At 43.8% G+C, this 25,429-nt stretch overlaps 1 protein-coding gene across 1 annotated transcript in view; it reads right to left on the bottom strand.

Moving 5' to 3' along the window:
• The window catches only part of LOC111972567 (laminin subunit alpha-4), a 34,206-nt gene extending 27,494 nt beyond the window's left edge, over positions 1-6,712 (bottom strand). The window contains exons 1-5 of the mRNA XM_023999579.2: positions 6,249-6,712; positions 2,673-2,774; positions 1,518-1,645; positions 1,040-1,120; positions 546-760 (exon numbers count right to left, since the gene is read on the bottom strand). Coding sequence (XP_023855347.1) covers positions 546-760; positions 1,040-1,120; positions 1,518-1,645; positions 2,673-2,774; positions 6,249-6,365 — 643 coding nt within the window. The 5' untranslated portion in view covers positions 6,366-6,712. The remainder of the gene's footprint in view (positions 1-545; positions 761-1,039; positions 1,121-1,517; positions 1,646-2,672; positions 2,775-6,248) is intronic.
• Between the last annotated feature and the right edge of the window lie 18,717 nt (positions 6,713-25,429).

Here is a 25,429-nt window from a genome sequence, read left to right as displayed (position 1 = left end):
TATGACGTTTTCTACAAGTGACCAGAAGATCGACTCTATTGTCTCGTAGAGTTACTAGAGCTTGACTTTCCGTGATGCTATTCTTCCACCGATGTGCACATGCCACAAGGTTATCTTTGTTGTACTGCACTGTCTCTGAGGCATGGAGGCATTAGAGCATGGCAGCCTGCCAAACTATGTAAACACACAAAATAGACTTTGTTTCACATAGAGCTTTGTAATTGGCGTATGTCTATAACACCCATTATGAGCAACACAAGGGGGGGTTGTTAGAGCTCTATTGAAGACAAAGCCATAGTAACCCTTTAAGACGAAGAGCAAGGTAAAAGCAGGGTTCAAATACAAAGTTAAGCATATTGCTGCTCATGAACATATCTTCACCCTCCAGACAAGTGGGCATTATCTTTAGACGTATAAAAATCTATTTTGTTCTCTATGTTTTTCCATGGGTAGTCTTCATTGACAGTAGGGCTGACTTATATTAGTGGAGCAAAGGCCTTAGAGTAAGTCGTGTTTAATAGTACTCTTGACAAGTTGGCACGCACCTCTGCAGTTCTTGGCACTGATGGCATCACCGTAGAAACCCGGGGCACACCGTTCACAGTTGGCTCCAGCCGTGTCCCCCCAGCAGTTCTGACAGAAGCCGGTCACGTTGTGGCATTCATTGAAGATGTGGTTGGGGTCCGAGTTACCGTTACAGTCACACCTCTTACAGGAGTCACCAATCACCATGGGGTTGCCATAGAAACCCGGAGCACATCTGGGTGAGGAAGATGCAAGGCGATTGCCAATAATTGTTTGACTTAGGATGTCTTAATCACTTATACTGAAACATCATTGTTATTTGAAAGCATTTCCAAATATTTTCCTTTCAGGTTCAGAAAAATTGGCCCATATTCAAAATGTAGAAATAGGTGGAAATGCAAGAGTTTCATTTGTGGCTACTTGAGCTGATTTAATGTTATGAGTGTAATTGCTCCCATGGTGGAGTTGCAGTAACTCATGGTTGTGGCCAAGCCAAGTCCCTGTCAGCACTGACCTCTCACAGTAATGTCCAGCATAGCCCTCTTGGCACTTGCACCGTAGGATGTTACTGCTTCTGTCACAGTGCTGTGCAAAGCTGGCCAGACACACAGGGGAAAGAATGTTAGTCAGTGAGCTCTGCCCGCCAACACACAGCCCACTGGGCACAGACGTCATTTGAAAGTCTAGTTCCCGATTTACATTTGGTTGAGACGTCTACTAACGTGAATTAAACATGAAATCAACACAAAATGGCACCATGTCATTGGATTTAGATTACAACTTGGGTGAGAGGAAGACGAAATTCCTTTACGTGGATGACTTTTGGCAAATTCAATCCGTTTTTTTCACGCTGATTCAACGTCATCAGATTTGTATAAATGTTTTTTTATGACGTGGAAACAACGTTGATTCAACCAGTTGCCCAGCGGGAGGCTTCTCCCTGCAGGGCCGACACAACAGTAGGGTCTGGCGGTACGGGCGCTGTGGCTTACTTGTTGGAGGGGATCGAGAGGGGACAGGCGCACGGCCGGCAGGAGTGTTGTCCGTATGTGTTGACGTCAGGCATGTATCCATCTTCACAGATCTCACAGAAATCCCCAGTGGTGTGGTCCTGACATGACTGTATGGTAGGGGAGAGTGGGGTATGTTGAGCCAAAGGGGTAAGTTGAGCTACCCTTGTTTCTAGGAAACCATACACAAAGTTCATAATTTGACCAAATATTTAGGAAGGGGCTATCCTTTCATGGAGCCTGTGAAGGAAAAAACCACATATAAAAGTGGTAAGTAAGTTAGGTCCCAAAGATTTTATTTTCACCAAGTCAAAGAAATGTATTTGTGTTAGAGGTTTGATGATGCTTGTATCTAAACCAAAGTAGATCATTTTAAGATTGTTCTATACATTAGTTCTCTATAAGCTTCATATAAGGTCCTAAACCTAGCATGAAAGGGCATCCTTGTGGCTGTGTGGGCTAATATAGTCAAAATGTTTGCCTTGGGGTAAGTTGAGCCAATGGTTGAGCAAATGGAAGTGTTTTCTTCCCAGGTGTAATGCAAGGCATTATCGCTGGGATTTGAGGTAACAACAGAGCCTAGCCTATGTTAAACGTGTTTAAAAAAGTACAAAGTGTTTGTTTGCTGCTAAGCCGGTGTAAAAAGATGCTTAAAATGATTAAAATACCAAAATTATTGTGATTGTGTTGAATTGTGTTTGGGAAATAAAGATAAACATGGTTTTTAAAAGGTAGGGGTAATATTTATTTCAGTACATGAAGTTGTAGGCGGTTTAAGTTACCTTATCCCTCGGCTCAACTAACCCCATATCCGGAGTAAATTGTGCCAAGAGACCACTTTTTTTTGGACAAGCTACATTTTCAAAACTGTAATGTTTACATGAATTCTGATTGTTTCCAGGGATACGCATCACCCTAAAATATATGTAGATATCTTTGTGAGAAAGAATACTATATTTCCCTTGACGGAGTGATATTGAATATATATATATTTAAAAAACTCTACCCAAAAGAGTGTAATCTAGTTGAAATCTATTACTGATATAATAGTAGATTGTAATCTAAAGATTATAATCTATTACACCATAGTGTAATAATGATTAATCAAGAGGATGTAATACATGGGGAAAAACTTACTATACAAATGCCGGTGATCTCCTCACAGGCTTCTGAATGGCCTTTGCAGTTACATGGTAGGCATTTGTTCTGGTTACTGAGGAAATATCCTTTTGCACACACCTAAGAGAGGGAACATGAGGGAGATTTTTGTTAACGGAGTACAACCTCAGTTTCCCACAAATACAAATTTGCCCCTGAACCTGATCTGTCTAAAATGAACCAGTTCAATGGCTGCAGAATAAGAAACACATTGACCAGAGAGCAGCTGGGTTCCTGACGTTAATGCCAAGTTGCTAACGAGGCACTCTATCATTCAACAGCAATTTCAGAAAGTAGAGCACCTGGAATCGTTTTGGCCAGACTGGCTTAGGTTGTCTGTCATCAATGTGATACAATGTTCCACTGTTTTCCCACAACATCTCTTATCAAACACACTCGCATTCCTTCATGGGAGAAGATGCTCTCTTATTCAGCTACTGTAAGATGTGAAAGTTAAGCACAGTACTTGATCAGGGGAAAAAGTATTACATACTCGATACTGCTCTGTAATATATTTACAGAACGTCAGTTACACAAAACATTTGTGCCAAATTCCCTCTGCCACTTTCTATGCCACTGGTAGTGCTGTGGATTAAAGTGCAGGGATGTGGGAACGACAGTCCCAGCTCCGACACCTCTAGAGTTTCTCCCTCACACGGCCTACACGGAATTTATGAGACAGTACTTTTAGTCATCCCACATCTAGTACATGTAAATCCACTTAGAGGCGGTTTCCTGCTGCAGTGTGATGTCAGAGTTCAGTAACCCCTCTCCCCACCCCTTCCTCCTCCCACACACATCACTTTGATCTTCAGTCACCCCATTCAAAGAGCGCACTGATCATACAATACCACTCTGTTCATATCGGCCTACTGTAAGAATGCCAAGTTTGCCCCCTTGTTCCATCCAGAGTGGCTGGGACAAATACATCATACATTCCAGTGATACTGTATGCTCCCAGTTGTGATGCATATTTTCCCTTGATTTATTCGTGAGCAGGCCGTGAGACAAAGAAATGCCTCTCCAGTGCACTAATGTGGAACATCCTGTGAACAGCAGTGCTTTCATGACCAGGGCAGATTTTTCCCTGTAGCCCCTCCCTTCCTGTGGCTTTCTTGACCTATAGTACACAAAGTAAATAAGAACAGACTTATACATCATATTGTTACGATGTTATATGATGTCCTGGTTATAGTTCAATCAATTCTACTGACCTTGTGCACGCACACATACAGTATGTTTGCATGACAATTGATGACATACTTTTTATTTAACCTTTTATTTAACTATTAACACATACTAAAGAGTAGATGTTAGAGGCCAGACATAATGTAAAATGATCTGACTGGGTACTGGGACGATAAGCAGTCTAGAGATCCATATCACAGATGAGGCCATTGGACATGGGTTCTAAGTCCACCACAGAATGTTAGTCCACCGGTTTTAGCGGTGGCTGACAGTGCTGAAGAATGAGCCTTCGTTGCTAATGACTGGATTTAGATTGATTAGCTGTGTGACACCCTGTGACGGGTCAAACAGCTGGACGATGCATACACAACCAGACCCATGGGACAAGAGGTTCCTGGGAAAGATGGAGCAGAATCAGCAGATGGTTTAGTGTGGGATAGTCTGTGTCCCAAATGGCAACCGATTCCCTACACAGTGCACTACTTTTGACCACCAAGGCCAATACAGTAGGGTTCTGGTCAAAAGTAGTGCACTATATAGGGAATAGTGTGCCATTTAGGACTCAAGTGTATATACAACCCAGTAGCCTTTACACCACGTCATATCTAATTACATTATTTCCTGTTCGTATTAATGCTTTCATTCAAATGTAATTTAGTTTCGGATCCCCTTTCATTCAAAAACCAAGCCCAAACTTTGGGTGATATTTCCCCTGGGCATAGGGAGTAATCCTGAGATACTGAAAATGAACCCCTCAATAAGAATTCACAGCATGGTGAATGCTCTAATCCGCTCCTAAATGGCACGAACATTGAAATAATGGACATCTGTAGCCTTCTGGTCCACTATGAATGTCCTCTGTAATGTGAGCAATTTCGGAACTTCTTCTCTGTGTGCCCACTACCGTAGAGAACAAAGATTGTCATTCACCATGCGGTATAGCCTTTCTGTGTTTCATATGTAGCAGCATGTTCCAAAGACTATGTCACTGGGTTCCACTTCTAACAGGACTGAACATTGTTAAATGGTATGCGTTTATCACTAGCTGTTCATATCATGTGTTCAGAAGTGCTGGAGGAGGCCTATGTTATTAGATTCACAAGATTGACCATGAGTCTGCCTCTGGGACAGCGCTGAATAAATACAGTGGGTTTTAGCTCAGGCAACAAAAAAAAAAAAATTGGTTTCAAACAGGAATTCAGTCCAAAATCTACATCTCTTCAGGTCTGAGGCTGTGGGACTGTGTGGCTGTGAAATCCCGCTCTCTTTGCAATGGGAACAACAAACCATATGCCTCCCTGATTCCACTCCTCACAATAAGGGGCAGATAGCTTATTGACTTTGGCCCTGGTGAAGGCTTCGGTCCCTGGCTTAGTGGTTAACTCCTCGGAAGACACTGGGGGGAAAAGGGCCTGGTTAGGTCATGTGAATTTCCTCATAGTCCAAAAACAGAGCAGAGACGATATGTCTGCAGTGGAGAGGCCTCATTCTCCTCATGGGACAATGGTATTCGAATGCTCACAGAACAAGTAAACAATCTTCACATTTCACAAGAGGCGGAAGATCGTTCAATTCTCAATTGAAACACTATGGGGGGTCTGCTCCCTGCCCCTCCCCCACACAAATATAGCTATTCAATTCATTGTTCTTACATTAGTCTAGTTTTGGACACCATTGTTTTGCCTGTGTCCCCCTGAGATAGAAGAAGGCACCTTTAAGCTCGATGCCCATTATAGGGGTCCCTATTGTCCCCACAAACAGGAAATACCAGCCTGTACCCAGTCTACCCACTATAAATACATCAACAGCATGTCACGTATTGTTTTTCATGCTCTTTCTGCCCGCTGTGTTCACTCTACGTGTGTTGCTCAACACTTGGCAGCTGGTTTCCATTAGGGCCCTATCGGGGGGCCAGCGGGTGCCAGTGGAGAATGGCACGGCCCTCATCGAGATCTCGGCTGGAGCTCCTCCGCTAACAGCCCGACCCCAGGCGGAACACAGAGAGGGTTGAGACGCAGCACTGAGTGGCCAGAGTGCGGCCATAGAGATATAGATCCACACAGCAAGATCCTCTCACACCCAAACCACCCCAGCACTTCACAAATGTCTACGGAGCACACTGTCTAACTCACAAACCTGCCTGTCTTACAGTGGCTCTCAAATCTAAACCCGTCAGGGTTTAGCTACAGAGGCATTCAGCACAAGTCTTTGACATGACACAGTCCAAAGGATAGGACTCTTTCCACAGTCGTGGAAAAGTTTGTAACAACAACAGGCCCTCTATATTTAGCTGTGATAAGGCACTGGAAGCCTGCTATGCATCCTGTACCAGCCAAGCAGAGGAAAAAACTAAAAGTCTGGTCTTACTTTTACCACCGAAAGCTGTTCCAAATCTAAACCGTTGGGAGCCGCTGGGCAGACGATCCCTGAGAGGATGATGGAGAAAAGAAGGCAGAGGCATGGCAGAGCTCTAGTAGCAGACATGTCTGTGTGTTAGTCCAGTGGAGCACTGCTCCCTCTCTGTCTCTCCCTGTCCTGTCTGTAGTGAAGTCTCTTTGGGACATAGGCAGCTCTTTCCCTGCTCCACTGCACCCGTTGGTTTCACTTTTCCACTGGTCCGACCTCCAGATGCGGTGCCTGCGCCAGCCCAGTCCCAAGTCCTGTAAACTGTGTGGACTTCCTCCTCTCCCTCCTCCCTCTCTCCTCTCAAACTCCCCCCTACGCCTCCCCCAGCGGACCTGCCTCTCCCCAGAGCCTGAGCTTAAATCACATACATATGGGAAGTCTGGAGAGAGTGGGAGAGATGGGGGGAGAGAGAGAGTGGGATAGGAGATAGTCGAATTGAGAGGGGAGAGAGAGAGAGAGGGGGGAGAGCGAGAGGGAGGGAGAGAGAGAGAGGGGGAGAGGGAGGGAGAAAGAGAGAGAGATGAGAGAGATGAGAGAGGGGGGAGAGAGAGCAATAGAGAGTTCACTAGACTAGTGTGTAAGTCCAGCAGGCAGGCAGACAGACAGTGTAGTGTAGACATCCAGACGGCATATCTACCGCTGACTGTCAGAGTCACATTGAGTGTTGTCTGGCAGCAGTCGCCTCCGTTTGCAGGGTCCGTGTGTGGCACCCTTTCACCTTGGGGGCCTGAGCAGCAGACACAACCCCCAAACCCCCTCAGACCCCTATCCCTTCCCCCTTTGCTCCACTCGTCCAGGAAGAGAGGGCAGCCGGAATAAGCCTCAGCACTCTTGTCTGTAGTACAGGCTGAAGGAAAACCAGCTGCCCTCCCACCCCTTCTCCTCCACCCCTCTCCCTTGCCGGCACCGCCTCTATGTTTGTTTACCCAGGTCAGACCGTCAAAGAAGGTGATTCATTTATGAAAAATGTGTAAGGGTCAGGATGCTTCCACACACCAGGAAGAGGCCGCTAACGGACTGACTGACTGCTACTTTCAGTCACAAAGGAAGTATTGTTCTGTGTATCTGTTTTTATGTGTATGGGCATTTTCAATGCAGGAACTCAAGACTATAAAGAGACATGTCATGCTGGACATTAGATTGTGACAGGTGTGATTTTGTTCTCGCTTCATGTCTCTGCCTACAAAGAGCGTGTTGTAAGCCGTTCCAAACGCGGCTGAGTTGTGCCATTGGTCCTGACTGAACCATGTGGAAGTTATATGTCTCAGATGACCAATAAACAGGTTGTCAAATTCCATTGATGCATGTTAGGGATGTTCCTTCCGCGCAAGAGCAAAACAACCCCACAACAACATGGCAGTTAACCACGTCCACTTGAATGAGACACATCAAAGGAGAGCAAACCCCAACCTTTATAATATGCATAGGGTTTCTCTCTCACACACACAGACACAGCACACACACTGCCTTATGTAAGGTTTGTGAGAGGCAGAGAGCTCATAATATGTTATTATAACCAAAAGCAGCAATTCAGCGTTCTGAAACCCACAAGCTCTCAGCAAGGTTTGTCTAAACTCAGTGAGCCCCATGTAAACAAACGTCTCTGGCTGCATGTTGAAGAGGCTGTTGAGGAGACTGTGAGTCTCCTCTTGGTCCCCGAGAGTCCCTCCCCCGTTTGCCCTATTGCACATTGGTATTCTCAGCAGAGGGTCTAAACACAGGGGGAGATCACTCACAGGGCATCATCGCCTTCTGGAATAATCTGTGGGTTTCACAGAGGTTCACTCCTTCATGGGTAAATCAGTCTGTGGTGGTCTACACTGCCCCATTCAGCCCACTGAGCCCAGGAGTCACAGCAAGGCCATCAATCTGATGAAAAGCTTGGAATGAGGCTCCCTGCCCCTCCTCGCCCACTGAATACTACAACAGTCATGACGCTGCTGCGCTCTGATCAAAAGACTGAAAGAGATCTGATGCATGGTGCTGCCACCACCTGAGACACTCAGTTCTGCATTGTTCATTGGTGTTTAGTGATGTTGTTCTGCGTGCCCTACTGCTTTGAAAGGATCCGTTCACTGCTCTGAATAATAAGGAGATGAATTAGAGGCTACTGCCAGCACATTATCTAGGTGTTTTGACAGAGACAGATGCTATCTAACCCCAATCTCCCATTTATCGAACATTTTGGCCTATCTAACCTTCAGTATGGGCTGAGAATGTCATGGTACTATATGGAGAGGGAGTCTTTACTGCTGCACATGAGTGCGTGGTTGATTAAAGTGAAGAAGCGTTTGTTATGATAGATCTTTTCCCTGGCTGCCTGGGCTTACCATGTGGCAGAGAGTGAAAGAGGATCTCCTAGGCTCAGCCACACAGCTTTAAGGGGCAAGGAGGGAGACAAACAGGGGTGAGGGGGTGAGGGTTGACCTCTCAGGGCGCTCTTGGACTCTCTGATCTCCTTCTCACTCCAGGAGAGACCGTAAAGGCAGTCTGCGTCCCCCTTCCGCCCTACTTTACGTGACCCTGCTAAGCCTAACCCTACCACGGTGGAATGAGGTATACATTTCACAGGCGAAATGACTTGGGGTTAGGTCTAGCACCCGAACTGTTTTCAAAATGAACTCGAGGACGCTGCCTGCTCAGTTGACCATAGACAAGGAAGTTGCAGGAAATGAATTATCCATGTATTTGGACATCCTCATGAAATCAGTTTTAGTTTTAGTCTTGCTTGAGAAATTGCTCTTTGCTAAGAAGCTCTTTTTTTGTTTTGTTACCATTTTAATTTAAAACAATCACAGTAAGGTACTTAATTGTTACCCAGAAATTATTGATATTGAGATAAATAAATAAAAAATGAATCCACCAATCTGGAGACTACAGACAGCTCAAGAGGTACAGAGGCAAGAAAAAGTATGTGAACCCTTTGGAAATACCTGGATTTCTGAATAAATTGGTCATACAATTTGATCTGATCTTCATCTAGGTCACAGCAATAGACACAGTCTGGTTAAACTAATAACACACAAAAAAGTATACATTTTCATGTCTTTATTGAACACACCGTGTAAACATTCACAGTGCAGGGTGGAAAAAGTATGTGAACCCTTGGATTTAATAACTGGTTGACCCTCCTTTGGCAGCAATAAACTCAACCAAACGTTTTCTGTAGTTGCGGATCAGACCTGCACAACGGTCAGGAGGAATTTTGGACCATTCCTCTTTACAAAACTGTTTCAGTTCAGCAATATTCTTGAGATGTCTGGTGTGAACTGCTCTCTTGAGGTCTTGCTACAGCATCTCAATCGGGTTGAGGTCAGGACTTTGACTGGGCCACTCCAGAAGGCATATTTCCTCTGTTGAAGCCATTCTGTTGTTGATTTACTTCTGTGTTTTGGGTCGTTGTCCTGTCGCATCACCCAACTTCTGTTGAGCTTCAATTGGCAGACAGATAGCCTTACATTCTCCTGCAAAATGTCTTGATAAACGTCGATAATGGCAAGCTGTCCAGGCCCTGAGGAAGCAAAGCAGCCCCAAACCATGATGCTCCCTCCACCATACTTTACAGTTGGGATGAGGTTTTGATGTTGGTGAGCTGTGCCTTTTTTTTCTCTACACATAGTGTTGTGTTTCTCTTCCAAACAACTCAACTGTAGTTTCATCTGTCCACAGAATATCCAGGTGCACTTTTGCAAACTTCAGACGTGCAGCAATGTTTTTTTGGGACAGCAGTGGCTTCTTCTGTGGTGTCCTTCCACGAACACCATTCTTGTTTAGTGTTTTACGTATCGTAGACTCGTCAACAGAGATGTTAGCATGTTCCAGAGATTTCTGTATGTCTTTAGCTGACACTCTAGTATTCTTCTTAACCTCATTGAGCATTCTGCGCTGTGTTCTTGCAGTCATCTTTGCAGAACGGCCACTCCTAGGGAGAGTAGCAACAGTGCTGAACTTTCTCCATTTATAGACAATTTGTCTTACCGTGGACTGATAAACATTAAGGTTTTTAGAGATACTTTTGTAACCCTTTCCAGCTTTATGCAAGTCAACAATTCTTAATCTTAGGTCTTCTGAGATCTCTTTTGTTCGAGGCATGGTTCACATCAGGCAATGCTTCTTGTGAATAGCAAACTCAAATTTTGTGAGTGTTTTTTTTAGGGCAGGGCAGCTCTAACCAACATCTCCAATCTCGTCTCATTGATTGGACTCCAAGTTAGCTGACTCCTGACTCCAATTAGCTTTTGGAGAAGTCATAAGCCGAGGGATTCACATACTTTTCCCAACCTACACAGTGAATGTTTAAATGATGTATTCAATATAGACACGGAAAATACAATCATGTGTGTTATTAGTTTAAGCACACTATGTGTGTCTATTGTTGTGACTTAGATGAAGATCAAATTTGATGACCAATTCTGTATCCTTAGATAAGCAGAAAATGAAACATATTTTTTTACATAGAATTCTGAATAATGATTATGGCTCTAGATTGAGGGAAAAGGCTGATTCAGGTGTTTGGAAAATGCAACATTCTCCAACTTCCGGACTGGGTGCTTAGCCCCGCTCCAGATTACCACCAACCCCCCCCCTGCCTGAAAGGTAGTGCACTATACAGGGAATATAAGGTGACATTTGGGATGCAGCCACTGAGACAACATGGGAAGGATGTACAGTATGCATCACTTCCTGGTCAGGGTATCACCACCAGATGATAACGAGGACCCAATTAAAGAACAGGAAACAGATTTGTTTATATCACCGGTTTCAAGAGTTGAGATAGAATGCAATTCATTCCCACCTGGTCTAAACATATGTTCAGCATGAAAATAAATATTTTTCCTGTGTAATTACATGCTTTTGAACTTGTCTGGTATATATGTAAACATTCCTTTCGACAAAATCAGTACGTGTATTATGAGTGTATGGTTTTCATGAGTCATCTCAATACTATAACAATATGCTTCTTTCTCTGTCCTTCGGTATTTTGAAAGGCTCAAATAAAATCAATTATTATTATTATACCATTTGTATTATATCTCCTAGCTGATTTGTTGACAGTAAAGTCTGTATAATGTGAGCCAGGGAAAGGAATGCTATTTATTGTCTGGTTTCTAGTCTGTTATGCAGTTTCTCAGTTTGTGAAAAGGCTACCATGGGGAATAGGAGCGAACTGGATCCCTGGGCCACTGGCAGTTAGCGTTGATTAGAAGCAGATGCAGAGAGGAGAGGGGGTGCGTGAGAGAGGGATTGGGGGGGGATTGGTGGAGAGGAGAAGTGGTGTGTGGGAGAGGGATTTCATTGTGTAGAGAGGTCTGACTTGGTGGGAAAATGTGTAACACATTCAAGACTGCTTTTACATAAATTGTTCCTGTCTGCAGCAAAAATTGACGCAATCGGACAAAGTTACATTTCTCGAGCCTATAGGCAAATCACAAAAAAAATCCAGCCTGTGACTTTGAAATGTAGAATGTATTTTTATGCCTTTCATAATTAAATATACTGAACAAAAATATAAATGTTAGTCCCATGTTTCATGAGCTGAAATAAAAGATCCCAGAAATATTCCTATACGCTTATTTCTCTCAAATTAAGCTTATTTCTCTAAGATTTGGTGCACATCTGTGTTTACATCCCTCTGAGTGAGAATTTCTCCTTAGCCAAAATAATCCATCCGCCTGAAAGGTGTGGCATATCAAGAAGCTAATTAAACAGCATTATCTTTACACAGGCGTACCTTGTGCTGGGGACAATAAAAGGCCACTCTAAAATGTGCATTTTTGTCACAATGCCACAGATGTCTCAATTATTGAGGGAGCGTGCAATTAGCATGCTGACTGCAGGAACGTCTACCAGAGCTGTTGGCAAAGAATGTAATGTTAATTTCTCTACCATAAGTCGTCTCCAACATAATTTTAGAGAATTTGGCAATACATCCAACCGGCCTCACAATTGCTGACCCCGTGTAACCACGCCAGCCCAGGACCTCCACATCCGGCTTCTTCAACTGTGGGATCGTCTGAGACCAGCCATCCGGACAGCTGTGGATTTGCACAACCGAAGAATTTCTGCACAAATTGTCAGAAATCGTCTCAGGGAAGCTCATCTGCGTGCTCGCTGGCCTCACCAGTTTCTTGACCTGACTGCAGTTCGACGTCGTAACCAACTTCAGTGGGCAAATGCTCATCTTCGATGACCACTGGCACGCTGAGAAGTGTGGTCTTCACAGATGAATCCTGGTTTCAACTGTACTGGGCAGATGGCAGACAGTGTGTATAGGCGTTGTGTGGGCGAGCGGTTTGCTGATGTGAGTGCCCCATGGTGGCAGTAAGATTATGGTATGCGCAGGCATAAGCTACGGACAACGAACACAATTGCAGTTTATCGATGGCAATTTTAATGCACAGAGATACTGTAACGAGATCCTGAGGCCCATTGTCGTGCCATTCATCCGCCGCCATCACCTCATGTTTCAGCATGATAATGCACGGCCCAATGTCTCAAGGACCTGTACACAATTCCAGGAAGCTGAAAATGTTCCACTTTTCCCATGGCCTGCATACTCACCAGACATGTCACCCGTTGAGCATGTTTGGGATGCTCTGGATTGCCGTGTACGACAGCATCGATCCTCTGATTTCCTTACATGAACTGTAAATCTTGGAAATTGTTGCATGTTGCATTTATATTTTTGTTCAGTGTATAAGAACTGCAAAGGAAAACAGCAGGCATCTTGTATCAGGTCAGATGAAACCACATATCCTAGGCCCTGTCTTTCATTTGAAATCTCTTTTTAAAACTAACCCAAATATGTGTATAGTGTATAGCTATGTATGACTGCCTCAGCTGGTGGGGCAGTGGTGAATATATCCTTTCATAGCGCTGGCCTGCCTGCCTCCCATGGGCTTGGTTACAGCAGCACAGTCCCAGCAATGCACAGCTGCTGTGGCCAACAGACCTCAGAAACATTACTCCACCATTAGTCAGTTGCTGGGTCATTTTCTAGCGTACACATTTACACAGCAATACCATGAGACAGTAAATGTGTTTATCAAATTGTACTACAGGAAGAGTGGTTGCACGATCATGCTATACATGAAATGGCAGTGGCGTAAAAGTCTAAAAGTATTTGGTTTGAAATATACTTACGTATCAAAAGTAAATGTAATTGCTCAAATATACTTAAGTCTCAAAAGTAAACGTAAAGCAAACTAGGCGGCACAATTTTTTATTTGTTTATTTTTGGATAGCCAGGGGGACACTCCAACACTCAGACATAATTTACAAATGAAGCATTTGTGCTTAGTGAGTCAGCCAGATCAGAGGCAGTATGGATGACCAGGGTTGTTCCCTTGATTTAAAAAAATATATGTTTTTTTTAAATTTCACCTTTATTTAACCAGGTAGGCCAGTTGAGAACAAGTTCTCATTTACAACTGCAACCTGGCCAAGATAAATCAAAGCAGTGCGACACAAACAACAACACAGAGTTACACATGGAATAAACAAATGTACAGTCAATAACACAATAGAAAAAATCTATATACAGTGTGTGCAAATGAAGTAAGATTAGGGAGGAAAGGCAATAAATAGGCCGTAGTGGCAAAATAATTACAATTTAGCATTAACACTGGAGTGATAGATGTGCAGAAGATGAGTGTACAAGTAGAGATACTGGGGTGCAAAGGAGCAAATAAATAAATAACAATATGGGGATGAGGTAGTTGGATGGGATATTTACAGATGGGCTATGTACAGGTGCAATGATCTGTGAGCTGCTCTGACAGCGGATGTTTAAACTTAACAAGGGAGATTTAAGTCTCCAGCTTCAGTGATTTTTGCAATTAGTTCCTGTCATTGGCAGCAGAGAACTGGAAGGAATGGTGGCCAAAGGAGGAATAGGCTTTGAGGGTAACCTGCTGGAGCGCGTGCTACGGGTGGGTGCTGCTATGGTAACCAGTGAGCTGAGATAAGGCAGGGCTTTACCTAGAAAAGATGACCTGGAGCCAGTGGGTTTGGCGACGGATATGTAGTGAGGGCCAGCCAACGAGAGCATACAGGTCACAGTGGTGGGTAGTATATGGGGCTTTGGTGACAAAACGGATGGCACTGTGATAGACTGTATCCAATTTCCTGAGTAGAGTGTTGGAGGCTAATTTGTAAATGACATCGCCAATGTCGAGGATCAGTAGGATGGTCAGTTTTACGAGGGTATGTTTGGCAGCATGAGTGAAGAATGCTTTGTTGTGAAATAGGAAGCCAATTCTAGATTTAATTTTGGATTGGAGATGCTTAATGTGAGTCTGGAAGGAGAGTTTACAGTCTAACCAGACACCTAGGTATATGTAATTGTCCACATATTCTAAGTCAGAACCGTCCAGAGTAGTGATGCTGGACGGGCGGGCAGGTGCGGGCACCGATCGGTTGAAGAGCATGCATTTAGTTTTACTTGCATTTAAGAGCAGTTGGAGGCCACGGAAGGAGAGTTGTATTGCATTGAAGCTCGTCTGTAAGTGCGGGAGTTGGACCATTACCCTGTCCTGCTAAGCATTCAAAATGTAATGAGTACTTCTGGGTGTCAGGGAAAATGTATGGGGTAAAAAGTACATTATTTTCTTTATGAACGTAGTCAAGTAAAAGTAAAAGTTGTCAAAAATATAAATAGTAAAGGATAGTACAGATACCACAAAAAACAACTTAGGTAGTACTTTCAAGTATTTTTACTTAAGTACTTTACACCACTGTGAAATGGTGGCATTTAACAGATAAGGGAGATCATCATCTCTTATGAACATAACTGCATGTTTACTGAGTTGTTGTCTGTGATTATGCAGTGTGACTTTATACCATCCAAAATGACAGCAGAATGTTGCCATAAACTATTCAAAATGTCACTTAGTGACCTTGTCTGTATGCTAGGTATCATATTCCTAATGGTTGTTAATGTCAGGGCCCTAAACAGGGTACAATGCTTCCCCAACACTCAGCAAGAGTAGCACACACACAGGAAGTGTTAGTCTTCTGGATATGCGTTCCTCCACTATCTCAGTGTGAAAGGGCGGATAGCAACCAGTCTGGATACTAGCAGTGACACTCGGGACTCCCTCCTGTCCTGCTCTGTGTTCACACACCATGTCCTCCTGTTATCAGAGACACTGGCCGGTTGGAGCAGCAACTGACAAGGACACGTGTCATATCCTGTCCAGTTCCTGTCACCCTATCATGGTCTCACACTCCTGGTTCCAAACCAAGTTCCTTTGAATACTCTTAGTCCATCCTAAAATCCTTAGTGGGAGTAAGCAGTCACCCCAAAATTGTTGCATGATGTAAATGAGATAAAAGTCTGAATAAAACGCTGCCTAATTTCTACTGTATCTTGTTTTAGGCTTGATAATCTTTTAATGAACCTTGTTTGATCGTATTCAAAAGTATTTATCACCCAATGTTAAGAATCATGAAGTTAAGCTACTCAACTGTGCTGGGCCCAGTTTCCCAAAAACATCTTAAGTCTAAGTTCATCTTTAGAACCTTAGGATCCTATGGTTCTAAGATGAATTTAGCCTTAAGATGCTTTTGGGAAACCTGGAATTGTATTTTAGTTATATGAGTGCCCCCTGGTGTTGATACACTAAACTACAGTTAATTTCCCCCAGTAGAATGTCCTGAGCAGTCCCCACTTTGGACTCACCATCCTCATCCTCATTCAGAGAGGAGCATGTTTTTGACAAAAAGCACCGAGGATCTTCACACTGGATAAAAAAAGATTTTAATACAGAACGAATACATCCATGGTTGAGGGCTTCTAAGATCTAGTAATATAAACTCCCCACAACATTTTCAAAAGCAGAAACATTTAACACTGCCACACGTAGTGGTCATTTCAATATATACTGAAAATCCTTCTTCCTCTGTCGGCCCCAATTACCATGAAAAATAAAAAAAGCAGCCCTCTTCAGAGGGACTGTCAAAGTCTCCAGGGGATATTAATCTGCTCCCTTCCCTTCTTCTCGTGAGGTGCAGGTGCTGCGGAGACCAGGTCTGTGGAGGAGGTGTAATCCTATGGTACCTGACAGAGCACTTTCCCACAGAGACAATAAACCCTATCCATCACCTCCACCCACCTCCACCAGCGAACACCACGGCACAGAAAGATGACAAATGACATTGATTTACTTTTGGAAAACAGCTACCGCTGAGCTGAGGTTCATTGCTCCTCACTTCAAAGTGATTATTTTGTTTGCGGGAGGACCAGTGGAGCGGTGTGTGTGCGTGTGTGACAAATGCTCTTCATCTTATTGGTGAGCTGGCTTGATCAAAGCAGCCCACTCCCTGGAACTGTCAGTGCCCAGCCTTCCGTAGGCATCCCAGCTCAGCCTGCATTCAGGGAGACAGTAAATTACTTTTTCTTTCTTCAGAGGCCAGGCAGACAATAATTGTGCTGTGATGGTCTGTCAGACTAATGAAAATACCTGGAGGGGAGTTACTGGCATTTTAATAACTTCATTATGTTTCATTCATTCATTAGATTAAAACCTTCTCCGCTCTGAGTAGTTTTTGGAGAAAAAAAATCCACAGGGTACAGCTATTGTTAGGCCTATTGAGCTGTTGCCTGTCTTTTTGGGCTTTACATGAGCAGAGAGTATGTTTCAGTAATGTTTGAAAACGGTACTTGAAAGACAATAAAGAAATGTACAGGTCAGTTAGGATCACCACTTTATTTTAAGAATGTGAAATGCCAGAATAATAGTAGAGAGAATGATTTATTTCAGCTTTTATTTCTTTCATCACATTCCCAATGGGTCAGAAGTTTACATACACTCAATTAGTATTTGGTAGCATTGCCTTTACATTGGTTAACTTGGGTCAAACGTGTCGGGTAGCCTTCCACAAGCTTCCCACAATAAGTTGGGTGAATTTTGTTCCATTCCTCCTGACAGAGCTGGTGTAACGGAGTCAGGTTTGTAGACCTCCTTGCTCGCACATGCTTTTTCAGTTCTGCCCACACATTTTCTATAGGATTGAGGTCAGGGCTTTGTGATGGCCACTCCAATACCTTGACTTTGTGTCCTTAAGCCATTTTGCCACAACTTTGGAAGTATGCTTGGGTCATTGTCCATTTGGAAGACCCATTTGCGACCAAGCTTTACTTCCTGACTGATGTCTTGAGATGTTGCTTCAATATATCCACATAATTTTCCATCCTCGTGATGCCATCTATTTTGTGAAGTGAACCAGTCCCTCCTGCAGCAAAGCACCCCCATAACATGATGCTGCCACCCCCGTGCTTCACGGTTGGGATGGTGTTCTTCAGCTTGCAAGCCTCCCCCTTTTTCCTCCATACATAATGATGGTCATTATGGCCAAACAGTTCTATTTTTGTTTCATCAGACCAGAGGACATTTCTCCAAAAAGTATGAACTTGGCCGTAGTCAAACCGTAGTCTGGCTTTTTTATGGCGGCTTTGGAACAGTGGCTTCTTTCCTTGCTGAACGGCCTTTCAGGTTATGTCGATATAGGACTCGTTTTACTGTTGATATAGATACTTTGTAGCTGTTTCCTCCAGCATCTACACAAGGTCCTTTGCTGTTGTTCTGGAGTTGATTTGCACTTTTTCGCACCAAAGTTGTTCATCTCTAGGAGACAGAACGCGTCTCCTTCCTGAGCGGTATGACGGCTGCGTGGTCCCATGGTGTTTTATACTTGCGTACTATTGTTTGTACAGATGAACGTGGTACCTTCAGGCGTTTGGAAATTGCCTCCCAAGGATGATCCAGACTTGTGGAGGTCTACAATTTTTTTTTGATGTCTTGGTTGATGTCTTTTGATTTTCCCAAGATGTCTAACAAGGAGGCAGTGAGTTTGAAGGTAGGCCTTGAAATCCATCCACAGGTACATCTCCAATTGACTGAAAATATGTCAATTAGCTTATCAGAAGCTTCTAAAGCCATGACATTATTTCTGGAATTTTCAAAGCTGTTTAAAGGCACAGTCAACTTAGTGTATGTAAACTTCTGACCCACTGGAATTGTGATACAGTGAATTATAAGTGAAATAGTCTGTCTGTAAACAATTGTTGGAAAAATTACTTGTTTCATGCGCAAAGTAGATGTCCTAACCGACTTGCCAAAACTATAGTTGTTTAACAAGAAATTTGTGGAGTGTTGAAAAACGAGTTTTAATGACTCCAACCTAAGTGTATGTACATTTCCGACTTCAACTGTATATGCACATTGTTTGTACAATAGTTACTCCCAAAATGTGATATAAATTCTAGGTTAGTTTATCTTTGCAAACTGTTTGTACAAGTGAGACATGAGTCTATCTATAATGGTAGCCTGGCTCTTTTCCGCCCAGTAGGTCTATATATGCTTATGGTACTGAGCTGTCACCTGTCATCTTGTGCTTTGATGAACAGAACATGTAATGTTCCAGTAACACAACTGTGTTGGAGAATAAACCTGAGTGCCATAGCAACATGCCTGCGTATTGATTCCAAAATGGACTCTGCAGAATGATACCTATTCATATGCATAATCACCTGTGAAGCTGTTTCAATCTGAATGGAGAAAATATTTTAAAAAGTATGAAAATGTGAAACATTTGCTTATAATTGTATGAAAAGAGATAGATGGTGTCCATGCTAAAGCAAGCTATTCACACTCACTATCAGTTTTTCTATTTTTGCAATCTGTGTGTAAGTGAGACAGCCTGTAATGGTTGTGAAAGCAGTGAGTGATGTAATGGTCTTTGAAGTAGAGGAACTAAGAGTGTAAATGTTAACCCTTGAAGCCAGAGTCCTAATTATTTCAAATTTGTCATCAATCGTTAGCTAGCAATAACATTAAAAAAAATATATGGGACATTTTACAAACATATCAGCCATCTTTGAACCCACCCACTCATGTTCACATGGTGTATTCAACCAGACCCATTTCCCCATGAGCAAGATTTCCCACACACACACAACACACACACACACACACACACACACCCCACACACACACACACACACACACACACATCACACAACACACACACACACACACACACACACACACACACACACACACACACACACACACACACACACACACACACAGACGCCAGCATATATCAACATCTGCATGGTCAAACAACACACTAAATCTGACTCAGTCCCTAGGATAAACAATCTGATTCGTCATTATCAGCAAACAAAGCCTGCAGTGTAGCACTGTTAGCCCCATCTCTCAGTCAGAGTCAGGCCGGCTGGGATGACTGGATGTCTGGCCCACATTTCTCCGCAGGCTGCAGTACCCTGCCAGACACTCTAGAGGGCAACGCCGCTCACAGGTTCAGGCCCGGACCAACCGCAACATCTCCCTTAGGCCTCCTATTACAGGGAGAGAAAAAAAACAGTCTGTCTTCCTCTTCCTGGTTACTGCAGGATGGGACCCCTGCCAGCCTCCTCTCAAATATTACACACACAGAGAGGAATGAGTGGAAACCCTATGGAGCAAAATACAGGCTACAAACATTCAGACCTGGCCTGTGCCATTTCATTCCTGGTGTTGGAGAGTGGAAGTGGAAGTGTTTTTTCCTTCAGTAGGCCTAAATAATATAACCAGAAGATTTCACAATGGCAGTCAATATGTCTGGTTGCATCAAACAATGATAGATGTAACTCAAAAAGAGAGATAAGATATAGAAGGCCATAAAGCACTGCTTTTGATAAATCTGCCAAGCGCATTTATATTGTGATGTGAAAATGTATATTTCAAAAGAAAAATAAGCCAAGGTGAAGGAAAGACCGTAAAATACGCACGAGATTGTCTCTTTAAATGCTATGGTCAAAGACGACAGGCAGGTGTCAAAGGTTAACAAAGAGATGTAAATACAGACGGCCTTCTTCTCTCCGGTCCCCAAGGCATTATGGGGGAGTTATCAATGTCAGACAGATGCAAGCGGGCGGTGTGGGTGTGGGAGAGCCGTGCTATCCTTGTTTGATTGGGTTGAAATGTCCACTCTACCCCAACAGCACACACCCACACAGCACATCAAAGCTGTCAGTCTCCTCATGCCCTTAGCTGTAAATCAAACACGTCCTCCAGCTCCCAGATCTATACCGTGCGTTTCACACCCCACCCCCGGCCTCTCATTTCTGACACATAATGAAAAATACATATTTCAAAGTCACTCCTGTCTAATCCCTTTTCTAACGTCTCAGGAGAGACTCGGAGACAGGTCAAGGTTGAGGTGAAAGCAACCAGGCACAGAGATGTCGATGAAATAATTATTTGAATTTCTAATTCTGAATCATCAATCATGTTTGGTCAGATATGTCTTGTTTGTTTTTATATTCAGTCTTTAGAGGGTGCAAAAAAAAGAAAAAGAACAAAACATCAGCAGAATGTGGGAAATTGCAAATGAAACGGCCGGGCACTCACACCCATAACAATCTAGTGTTGTATACACTTCTATTTCCTGCATCAAATATTCAAGAGCAGATTAAATCAGAGGAGTCCCTTCCCTGGAGTGACCCCTCCCTCCCCTGTGATTTCTGGGACTATGGCTACAAAGTGACCATACTGATTATAGATGTCCTATGACAATATGCTCACATATATGTCTGTAGATGTCCTATGACAATATGCTCACATATATGTCTGAGTATGCACACAAGCATAATAGCATGTGCATGTAATGAGAGTACATAGAAGCACCTCGAAAAATAAGGCACTGAGCTGGATGTGCGCCAGCTCACCTGCTCGCTTGAGGACAGTAAGAGTAACCATGTCCTTATCTGTAAAAACAAGCACACCATTGAGGAGTATGCTTACGCTGGGAGAACCCCTCAGCCCTGTGTAGCGGTCAGCCTCAGAGCTAGGAGTCCGAGGCAGGGCAGTAGAACGGCGAGTGAATGGACAGGCAGACATCCGCTGCCTGCCAACTTGTCAATATTTGCTCTAATAATTGCCAGGTGCTGTATGATCCTCCAAACCCCCCCTGTAATAACGGTCAATCAGAGTTCCTCAAATAAGAAGCCGTAGTCTGCGAGCACATTCAGTTTTTATTTCAAATAGGCTGTACGTTTCCACGCTTCTTTTTTCGAGGTGTGAGACACAATTCCTTTTTCGTAGAAGTTTAGTTTTCTACGAGATGTGTTCAGGGTCTCCAAAAGAACACACAGGCAGGGGGAAGTGTACTGTAGTAGCCACCGCATAGCTTCAGGGTCGTCACTGCTACTGTCCAGGATACAGCTCACGTACTGCAAAGCAAAGAAAACATGTCCCCTTGATGAAGAGATGTTCCCCTCCTGCCCTACCATGCAGGTTTTAGAGCACGGCCTGAAGGAAATGTACAGCTGCTCCCCAAACGACCACGAGATGACTTGTCTGCTGATACAGTCTATGGCTGAGATGTCATTTGGTGCAAGGTGTGCATTGCCTTACTTCAAAGGGGGAGTGAACATAGCACCAAAAACAGATCTCACTTGAGAGTCATCACCTATGTATTTCACACTTTCAAATACACACTTTGATTCAGCAAAAATGTTTGTCTACTTTTTTTGATTTCTGTCAAGTGACCACCGTTCCAAATGAAAAGCTCCTCTGACTGAGAGCACGTTGCCTGAGGAGGAATGTACCCGTTGCTGTCTGGGTGCAGCGGAGGCAGCTGCGGTGGACCTTTAACCATTGATTTATTATTCCCCAGCACATTCTACTGCTTTGTGTCAGTACACCATTTTGTTTTTGCCCCGGAGCGCTGAGCCTGATCTCAAAAGGAGACATGTCATAAAATACAGTAAACACAATGTTGAAATTATTACAAAATACCCACAAAACATGTGGCTTAGAGATTTATGAAACCATCATTCAATTACGTGTGTTTTGAAAAGAGGCCAGACTCCCCTAAACCCTACTGCTTTGGGTTGGCCAGCCAGTCTTTGTTTGCTTTTCACTTTACAGATTTATGTAACTCTAGTGCACAGCGATATTGATGAATTATGCCTCCGTTACTCTCCTCGCATTGTGTAGAGAGAGAGGACACATTTTCACCATCTGTTTCTTCTCCCAAACGGAGAATCCATACACCTTTTCCTCATCTGTTCTAGTAGAATCCAGACATGATCACATGTAATACGTTATAATGGGAACTGACATTTAAATGCCCAGATGTTAGTCATAAGATATCTCCATGCAATACATCACATTCCACATTCAAATGTCTCTGTACTTCCTAGTTTCACCATGCAAGGCATTCTTTAAAAAAAAAAAGTGCTCCTGTCCAATGTTACTGACAGTAAATAAAGTGTGTTTGGAGTGAGTGGCCTGGGTATAGGCTTGAATCCCAAATGGCTTCTCATTCTTAATGTACTGTAGTGTGTTTTTTTTTTTTTACCTATAGGGAATAGGGTGCCATTTGGGACACAGCCATGTTGTGCAGAATGGACCATACCAGAGGCTCATGGTGCTAGCTGTGTCAGGAAGGTCCAGCCAGCAGGACTTAAACAAACACAGCTGTTGGTTATTATAACACCGCTGTCTCTAGACAAACATTATCGTTAAAATGCATTTGATGGGCATTCTATTAATTAAGCAAATATTCACCCTGAGTTATTTCTGCAATGTATAAAAAATAAAAAAAAGATTTATGTTTATTCACATTCTAGGCATTCCACCCCTGTCTCTTCTGTCTTCACTCACGTCAACCTGACATTGTGCACCCAGTCTCTTTTGCTGTCACTGACGATTAACCCCACAGAAATGACGCCGGTGCTACCTGAATCTAAATGTAATAAAGCCATGCCTAACTAGAAAATGACATTAGAGAAGCAGTCAGATATGGAGTTTCCAACAAGTTGCACTTGTGGTTAGCCGGTGTGAAGGACTCCTGTTCCACTAATTCCTTGGCTCACTGGCCTTTTAATGGGATTAAACTACTACCACAGCCAGATAAACTGGATTCCCATATCACTCCTGGCAGGAGGGCCTAGGTTATTATCACTGGAGGAGCTACCGAGTGGAGGAGAAGAGAGGGAGCGAGGGATGGAGGAAGGGAGAGGAGGAGAGAATTAAAGATGGGAGGTGATTAGGCTAGATTAGGGGCCCTGGTGTCCACATCTCAGCTCTAATCAGTCCACAAGGAGAGAAAGTGCGAAGAGAGAGAGAAGAGCGAGGAGGGAGGAGGGAGGAGGAGGGAGGGAGGAGAGAAGGAAGAAGAAGAGGAAGAAGGAAGGAATGGAAGGAAGGAAGAAGAAGGAAGGAAGGAAGAAGGAAGGAAGGAAGTGGAATGGAGGAAGGAAGGAAGGAAGGAAGGAAGGAAGGAAGGAAGGAAGGAAGGAAGGAAGGAAGGAAGGAAGGAGTGGATGATGAGTCCAAAAAGCCGTGGTGCCCCACCGAGAGGAAAGAGAAGTAACTACAGTAATCAGTCCCCTATGAAATGGACTGAAGAAAGACAGTGGAGCTGTACTGTGGAAGTAGTGCCTTTGTAGGACATCATTACTATAATAAGCTTCAGACAGATTCAACTAACGTACTACTTGAACAGAAGCATTTACAACTAACTGATAAAGGTGCTATCTAGAACCTAAAAAGGTTATTCGGCTGTCCCCATAGGAGAACCCTTTCAATAACCTGTTTAGGTTCGAGGTAGAACCCTATTGAGTTCCATGTAGAACCCTTTTCCCAAAGGTGTCTTCATGGTACCCAAAACAATTCTACCTGAAACCAAAAAGGGTTCTACCTCGAACCTAAACGGGTTATTGAAMGGGTTCTCCTATGGGGACAGCCGAATAACCTTTTTAGGTTCTAGATAGCACCTTTATCAGTTAGTTGTAAATGCTTCTGTTCAAGTAGTACGTTAGTGGAATCTGTCTGAAGCTTATTATAGTAATGATGTCCTACAAAGGCACTACTTCCACAGTACAGCTCCACTGCCATTCAAAGGGTTATCCTATGGTGGACAGCTGAAGGAACCCTTTTGGAATCATTTTTTTCTGAGACTGTAAGATAATGCTAATGCTACGAATCCAGTGTCTAGACCACAGTATGACACAAGGGGATGGATAGCAGGCTATACAATGATACCCTTCTGCTCCTATAATGCTACAGCACAATCACTTTTGCATGATACAGTATCAGCCTGATGATTCCCTTTAATGATCCTCTTTCAGGGCTCTTGGCAGTAGAGCGCTTCTCCCATAGAATGAAAGAGATCATATTCTCTGGCTTCGCCCCCTCTCTCCTTCCCACGTCCTTCAGCAGTGTGTGTTTTGTAGCAGTGTGTATTGTAGTACACAATATACAGTAAGTGGCAGTTGGTGCCGACCCCCCCCCCCCCTGGAGCAGTGTAGTAGGAGTGGTGATGGGTGATGCCAGACCCCATGTGAATAATAGGAGTCCTGTACGATGGCCCAGCTGCTCCTGGTTGGCCTCTGCACAGCCAAAAGGCGAACAGCGGGGACTCTTAGTCGACGTTCCACACAGATAGCACACTCTGCTCTGCCACTGGCCAGTCATAGGCCAGTACAGGCACACAGCCAATCATAGCAGAGCATGGCATGTGGCGATATCTCAGGCCTCTGCCCATCTGCTTCCTGGCCTATGTGACCTTGGAGGTGACCTCTCTTGGCGGATGTGACAGACTAGACCTGGGATGAAGTCAGGATGATGTCTGAGTGCAGGACTGACCCCTGGTTAACACGCAGCCTGCATTCAGAGGGAATATCTGAAACGTGGACTTGTATGACGGTTATTGCATGACATCGTTTTTTTCTCCCACAACAGCATGCGTGTCAGAACTATTTGTACAACACAACAAGTTATTGTTGTAACACACCACTAACTCACACCTGTTTGGATCTCATTCTCCTTCCTCTGATGAAAACCAGAGGCCTGTACCTCAGACAGGTTTCCGAACAGAAACAGAAAGAGACACTTCTGGTAATGAGACGCATGACACCGGCTGACAGTCAAAAGACAGCTATCGACCTGGTGTAATAAAACTGCCAGGAGCTTCACTATTCCCCTGTCAAGATGTGAACGGCGCAGAGCAGACTGACTGACAGAGAGACGGTCCCCACTTCATTTCCCCTGCGTATCAAGCAGCCGCGGTGTGCATAGAGCAAATCAACAGGACGTCAACTGATAAGTCAAGTAAACACTGAG

Source organism: Salvelinus sp. IW2-2015, linkage group LG14 (assembly GCF_002910315.2).
Source record: "Salvelinus sp. IW2-2015 linkage group LG14, ASM291031v2, whole genome shotgun sequence".
NCBI lineage: Eukaryota > Metazoa > Chordata > Actinopteri > Salmoniformes > Salmonidae > Salvelinus > Salvelinus sp. IW2-2015.
The sequence above is the reverse complement of the archived record's forward strand: the minus strand, read 5'-3'. Positions and strand labels throughout refer to the sequence as shown.